This window comes from Festucalex cinctus, chromosome 16 (genome assembly GCF_051991245.1).
Source record: "Festucalex cinctus isolate MCC-2025b chromosome 16, RoL_Fcin_1.0, whole genome shotgun sequence".
Taxonomy (NCBI): Eukaryota; Metazoa; Chordata; class Actinopteri; order Syngnathiformes; family Syngnathidae; genus Festucalex; species Festucalex cinctus.
Window position 1 is genome coordinate 7,247,501 of NC_135426.1, and position 7,500 is coordinate 7,255,000.

At 40.2% G+C, this 7,500-nt stretch overlaps 1 protein-coding gene across 2 annotated transcripts in view; it reads right to left on the minus strand.

The window, feature by feature from the left end:
* Positions 1-7,500, minus strand: part of cfi (complement factor I) — a 13,159-nt gene that overhangs the window by 2,033 nt on the left and 3,626 nt on the right. For both annotated transcript variants that reach the window (XM_077500954.1, XM_077500953.1), the window contains exons 7-14: positions 4,827-5,029; positions 3,068-3,169; positions 2,879-2,989; positions 1,675-1,704; positions 1,575-1,595; positions 1,358-1,494; positions 361-464; positions 87-191 (exon numbers count right to left, since the gene is read on the minus strand). In XM_077500954.1, the coding sequence (XP_077357080.1) occupies positions 87-191; positions 361-464; positions 1,358-1,494; positions 1,575-1,595; positions 1,675-1,704; positions 2,879-2,989; positions 3,068-3,169; positions 4,827-5,029 (813 nt within the window). The remainder of the gene's footprint in view (positions 1-86; positions 192-360; positions 465-1,357; positions 1,495-1,574; positions 1,596-1,674; positions 1,705-2,878; positions 2,990-3,067; positions 3,170-4,826; positions 5,030-7,500) is intronic.

Genomic DNA, 7,500 nt, shown 5'->3' on the forward strand with positions numbered 1-7,500 from the left:
GAGACTAAATTTAAAAATGAACATTCCTAGCGCTAGTGATGCTAGCAAAGAGACACTAGCGAGGCGGCGGGGAAGCGAGCGCTAACCCGGGGTGGATGATGATTTGGCTGACGGGAATAATGTCGGTAGTGTCCTGAGGCGTGGACTTCTTCCAGATGGAAAACTTGACCCGGAACGCCGATGGGTTCGATCTGGAATGACATAAATAAAACCCAGTTGGTTGCATCGCAGGGAACATTGATGATCAAATAAACGCATCAAATTGTGGGGGTTAAAAAAAAAAAAAAAAAGACCTGACTGGTACATGGACTTGAACCTGGCTACCAAGAATCCCAATCAATTGTCAAAAAGCTCTCTCACCTGGCGCAGTGTGCTGCCGTGACGATCCAGCAGCCTCCGATGTACGTTCCGCCGCAGTTGATCTTCCCGTTTTCTTCCAGGCCCACCTGCCATTGGATCTGCGTCTGTATGGAGGACCAAAACTGCCAAAATTAAAAATAAATGACTAAATAAATAAATAAATGACTAAAAGTGAAAATAAAAATGAATATAAAAAATATAATTTGAAAATTACATATAAAAAATAAATATAAATGGAAATAAATCAGTTTTTATTTTCACTTTTTGTCATTTATTTCATCATTTATCTTTTTATTTCGTCATTTATCTATTTATTTCATCATTTATCTATTTATTTAGTCATTTATTTATTTATTTAGTCATTTATTTATTTTTAATGTTGGCAGTTTTAGTCCGTACTGCCAAGTCGAAATGTTATTCAAATGAGTGGGTGGTCCCCCTTGGGTTGGACTCCACCATTGCAAACTGCTTGTCATCGGCCGAGTGAGCAGCTTAGCGAACAAGGAAGTCTCGCCGCCTTGCAATGGAGAGCTCCAGCAATGGGCGACGATCGTGTCCACTGTCACCTCAACTTGCGACTTGAGTTGCTAGACAACAAGTGAGAGCAGACAGTCCAACCCAAGACGCGCTTAGGACCGCCCCCTCATTTGAATAACATTTCGACTTGGTAGTACGGCCCAAAGCTGCCAAAATTCAAAATAAATAAATGACTAAATAAATACATGACTAAATAAATAGATAAATGACTAAATAAATAAATAAATGACACAAAGTGAAAATAACAGATTTATTTCCATTTATATTTATTTTTTTATATTCATTTTTATTTTCACTTTTAGTCATTTATTAGTTTATTTAAGTCATCTATTTATTTTGAATTTTGGCATTTTTGGTCCTCTATACGTCTCTATGCGCGGGCAGTGGGGGCAACACGTGCGTGAGACACGGAGTCCGAGTGAGCCGGCCGCTGCCGACGCTCGACGTCGTGCAAACCCACCCGGTTGGCCTGGACGCCCCCGACGACTCTCTTGACGCGGCTCACTCGGTCCTTCACGCTGGTGTTGTAAGTGGCGTTCAGGTTGGGAATGCCGCACTGCAACTTGGACTCCAGATGTTCACGGCTGGCCCGCGTTTCTACAAATAAAATTATTATTTCCCCCACTATGGCACGTGCACTCCCAAAATTTTTGACTGTGATAAGTGGAGTTCCAAACCATTCCTAGGAGAGACATACTCTGCAAGCAGGAGAAGGAATGACACAATCAGTGGTCAATATGGCGGAAGCTTCTGGCGCGATCCTTCCCGAGTGCCTACCTGTGCTTTTCCACTCCACCTTGGTCGGCCCTGTGCGACATTACAAGTTCATCACTTGACACTATTTCTTAAAGTTCACTTTTAATCATGTTTCCATGTCCAAGAAAATCCTCACAACAGACATTTGCATTCTCTCCGCAAATCGCTTGCGAATGCTGAAATGCGGAATGAAAAAAAACACGGATGAATGAGTACATAATGATATAGAACGGGAACGAATTTTTGGCAGAATTTTGGAAAGAGAAAATTAATAGCCAGCAAGGCATGAATTTTAAAATTCAAAGTTGAAATTGGAATGATGTGAATGGGATGAATTTTGTGGAAAGAGAAGCACATTAAACTAGTGGGCAGAAAACAAACAAGAAGGAATGTTTTCAGTATTTCCAAAATAATTGTCCTCATCAAATGATCAGACATAAAATATTTTTTTTTCCCTGGCATGCAGTGTAAATTTTGATATTAATAAATTTTAATGTAATTTTAGTTTTTTGGTTTTTTTTTAACCAAAATTAAAGTTTTAGTCATAATTTAGTCATCTCATTATATTTAAGTTTTAACCCAATTTTAGTCGACAAAAATAAAGAGCAATTTTAGTCAACGGAAAAAAAAAAAAAAAAAAGAGCAATTTTAGTCGACTAAGTTGATAATTAAGATGATTAAGTCAATATTTTCCTTCAGCATACATTTCAACTTTTATACAGAAAATTATAAAACAGCAATTTGTAACTGTAGTTTAACACGCAAGTCACATTTAATACAACGGTGGCTTTATTGTTTCAATGAAACATGTTGACAATATAATATAGTTTTCCCCTAAATTAAAAAAAAAAAAAGTGCATAACTGATTGAGATTAATCTTACAGCTGCACAATGAATGTAAACATGTTTGAACATTGAACAGCTTCTGATTGGTTGTTTTCACCAACCCGCATTTCATTCCTTCTGATTGGATTGTGTGAATTTTTGTCACTGTGTTTTCATTTTCGTTTTCGTGATTGATGAAATTGTCAGTCAATTTTAGTTATTGCTTTAGTCTCGATGAATGATTTCTATTTTAGTTTCCGTTTAATTTTCGCCAGCAAAAAAGATTTTCATGATGAATTTTTTCGTCCACGACATTATCACTGCTGGTCCGTCAAACCAAATTGAACCTAAACAGAAAGTAAGTTGTGGAATGTTCCATGATGGTGCGTTTGTGTCTCACAGTGCTTCGGAGCTTCGTCGTCCCCCGCCAAACAGTCCCTCTGTCCGTCGGCAATCGCATCAGCGTGCACGCACACGCCTGTCTGGCAGCGGAAGGCGCCACTTCTGCAGCCTGGCGAGGGGGGAGGGGCAGAGACAACCGCTGTGAAGGCGGAAGCATTTGCACGAGTGTGCATGTGCATGTGTTTACGTTTGCAGCACATCTCGTCGCTGCGGTCGCCGCAGTCGTCGATGCCGTCGCACGTCTGGTTGGCAGACACGCATTTCCCGTTGGCGCACACGAAGCCGCACTCTAGTGGAAAAGGAGCAGGTCAACGGGGGCGTTTTGTTTGTGCGCGCGTGTGGTGAGAGAGGTCACGTCTTCATGTGAGAGGCATCCTTCTGTCACATACGACATTCAGATGCTTTCACCGTGCTACCAGGAAATTATTCACCCACACATACGGCCCAATCACTTCCTCGCACACACAAACGCACTACTGAAACACACTCATACACCACTGAAAAGCTCTCAATCACTACTGAAATGCCTTCACACTCATTACTGAAAAACCATTCACTCTCGAACTAGTACTGAGGCACTCAAACGCTAGTGAAAAGCAAAAAAAATAATAATAATCCTACTCGCGACTGAAATCACAACCAACTAAAATAATCTCCCCCTCCCACTACTGCAACATTCTCACACTACAGAATAGCTTATCCACAATGAAATGCTCTCACTCTTCTCTCACACAGACACACAATCTCTCTCTCCCTCCCTCTCTCCCTCCCCCTCTCCCCCCCACACTACTAGCTAGACTGTTCTGCCACCATTGAAATGCACTCTATTACAGCTATTACACTCACACACTACTGAAAAGTTATCTTCGTAGTGTTTGAGTGGTTCAGTAGTGCATCTGAAGGTTTTTAGAGAGAGAGAGAGAGAGAGAGAGAGAGCGAGAGCGAGAGCGCGTGTGAGGGAGGGATGGAGAGAGAGAGAGAGCGAGAGAGAGAGAGAGAGTGAGAGTGTGTGTGTGAGGGAGCATTTCACTGTGGATAAGCTATTTTGTAGTGTGAGAATGTTTCAAAAGGGTTATAATTTTTCAGTGGACCGTGTAAGAGTTTCAAGAGTATGAGTGAATAACATTTCAGTAGTGTGTTGAAGCATTTCAGTTGTGTGCGAGGATATTCCAGTAGTGTGTGTCTAAGAGAAATTCAGGGGTGGGGGTGTGTGGGTGGGTGTGTTCTTGTACATACCACATTGTGAGGACCAAAATACGTCTTTATCCAACAGAATGAGGACATTTTTGTGAAGTGAGGACATTTTGCCCGGTCCTCACTTCTCAAGACCTCTTTTTGAAAGTCAAGACTTGGTTTTAGAATTTAGGTTTGAATTGGGTTATGGTTGGGTTTAGGGTAAGGGTTAGGGTTAGGCAATCATTTTTGATGGTTGGGGTTAGGGTAAGGGTCTAGGAAATGCATTATGTCAATGGATGTCCTCACAAAGATATATGTACAAGGATGTGTGTGTGTCTGTGTGTGAGATAGATTTAAAATGAGAGGTTTCACTTTAGTATTAAAGCATTTTCAGGCATGTGTGATGAGTGTTTATGACCACTTCAGTAGTATGTGAGCATTGTTAGGTAATACTGCGAGAGTTTCAAGAGTATGAGTGAATAACATTTCAGTAGTGTTTTGAAGCATTTCAGTTGTGTGCGAGGATATTCCAGTAGTGTGTGTCTAAGAGAAATTCAGGTGTGTGGGTGTGGGGGTGTGCGTGTGTGGGGGTGTGTGTGGGTGTGTGTGTGTGTGTGTGAGAGAGAGAGATTTAAAATGAGAGGTTTCACTTTAGTATTAAAGCATTTCAGGCATGTGTGATGAGTGTTTATGACCACTTCAGTAGTATGTGAGCATTGTTAGGTAATCCTGAATTTGCCTGACTCTAACTCTACTACTCTAACTCTAACCTTCCGGCGGGTTGGTCTGGTTGTAGCAGGTTGCCGTGGCGACCTTCCTGTCAATCGTGTCGTTGACCCAAACGCTGTCGTGGATGACGCATTCGGCCAGCGACGTCTCGAAGCCTTGGCAGCGAACGCTAACGCAGCTGTCAGGAAGAGCGTGATCTTGGCTCGGTGGTCCGGGCACGAGCAAGCCAGCGGACGCGGCGCCACTGCAGGACACACCAACAATGCGCTGTTAGCTTGCTAGCCAAGTGGCAGCATCAGCGTTTTTATGTGTCTCAGTAGTGACTGTGAGAGTGTTTCAGTAATAGGCCGTCAGGTCACACACGTTTTCGTTCAGTTTCGCTCCACTACCAGGGCCACTAAATAATCTTTACTTCATAAAATAGATTTATTAGAAGTAAGTAAGAATCCGTGGAGTTCACCCTCTGAAAACCTGCCAATTTTGTATTTTCGGTGGTGAAACCCCGGCACTATTTTGCGATGAGGCGCAGTGATCTCCGGTGTGGGCGTAGTGCCATTAGGTCGGTAGTGGCGTGATTTAGGTCACATGAGCCAATCAGGTAGCTGCTGCTTTCTCCTCACCATAGCAACCGCATATCAAAAATGGCGACCACAACGTCGGAGAGCGAAGAAGAGCGAAAGGAGAAAAAAGTTAAAAAGAAAGTGGTGAAAAAACTTCGTTCCCGTTCAGGTTTGTCCATCGCTTCAGCTGGCCCCGTCCTTCCAGCCATCTGCATCATTTGTAAAAATAAATTTCAAAGTATATTCGTCTGGGATCGGAAGGCACACGGAAGAGGGATCATCTCACCAAAGCAGAAACATTGTCAGCAGGTATGTGCTACACACACGCGTGCCCATTTCTGTTATTAATGTGACCGATATTTAGTATAGGGCTGAAAATAATTTGTTGCTAGGTTAAGTTTTAAGGCTATAGTTTATTAAAAACGCGAGCTGCTGAATGATTTATCGAGTGAATCCAACAGTTGTTACCAAACTCGAGTTACCTGTGCCCATCAGAGTCATAATAAAGAGTCACAGCTACACGTTCCCTTTTCCCCAAACTCTCTCTCATCAACCTCAACAAACACTTTACTTAAATCTGTGATGACCATATACTGTAAAGAGGTGATGTGACAATAACACTTATAATGTAATTCTTTTTTGTCTAAAGGCGGGTTGCTGCAGGCAGATGAGATGAAGAAAGACTGTTCCATTCTTCTGCATATTCAAGACAAAAGACTGTGTCACAATGGAGGTGCAGTTTTGTTTCAGAGATTACACAAGGTTCTTAAAGTCAACAGAAACAGCAACAAGGGACGAACAAATGTGAGTTGTTACATTGCACTATTTCATTGTCACTTTGCTAAAATTACACATTTCAAAAGTAAAGCATTGGTCAGCAATATGTCACTTGTATTCTGTTTACATTTCGAGACAGCATTAATTAGAAAGCATGACTTTGCACATGTTAAGTGAGTGTAGGTGTGTTTCAGACAACCCTATGCTGAGAGCTACAAACTCTTTTGTGAACAAGTAATCCGTCAAAGGATTATAGTTGACAAAGATGTGATGAGAATGGACAAGCTAAGGGGTTTGTGAACAGTGTTAAGAAACACGGGGATCTTGATGCTTCAGACTACAGGTAACGTATAAATCTTCACACTGAAAAACATTGTCTGAAATCTATGGGAAGAGATTTGTCTAAAATCTCACTGTTTCAGAAAAAAATAGTTTGCTGACAAGCTCAATTTAAGTTAAAAATAAATAAATAAATAAAATTGATTCTCTAAAAATGAAAACCAGTTGGTTGTTAATTATTATATGCAAATGTGTTTTTTTGTCTTCTGTATTTATAATTGTTCTTTGACCAAGAAAGTATATAGGCCTATAGGTATATTTTTATTTCTATCCAAATATACGATTATTCACTAGAATTTTCAGTAGGATATCCGAATACCAAAATATTCGATAGCTGCAGCACTAATAATACTAATTTTGAGTTGTGGCACGCCCACACGAGTTATTTTACCACACACCCATGTTAAAACAAGCTTACTGCACACACACTGCACCCCAACGTCAAATTTTTGCTAACGTCATAATAATAATAATAATAATAATAACAATAATAACAACAATAATAATAATAATAATATATATTATAAATTTTGTTGGATCCAAAAGCAACTTACATAATTATAGTTTCATATGATTGTAATTGTCTTATTTTCAAATGTTTAAATATTTTCTTGATTTGAACAAAATATAATTGTTTTGAATAATCTTGATTTCAATTATTACCAAAATAATTGTGATGATTATTTTTTTCCATAATAGAGCAGCCCTAATGTGATGTGAATATGTGTATCTTGTGCTCATCTTTCCCTTTAATTTTCTATTTCAGGCAGTATATACTGAAACGAAGATTGAGATGTGATTTCCCCCAGCTGGTTTTTCACACCCCTTTCCAGCAACACCTCTGAAATGGTTTTTGTAGAGACATTATCAACAACTGACAAACTTTTAGATAGGGTACCTCACTCATCAGATACATCAACTACTGAGTCTACTGATGTAAGCCAAGAAAGTGACACTAACACATAGCTGGTACAACATCAGGTTGGAAAATCACAGGGCATACGAGGACACTTTAAAATGCAGGGCTGTAAAATCTATG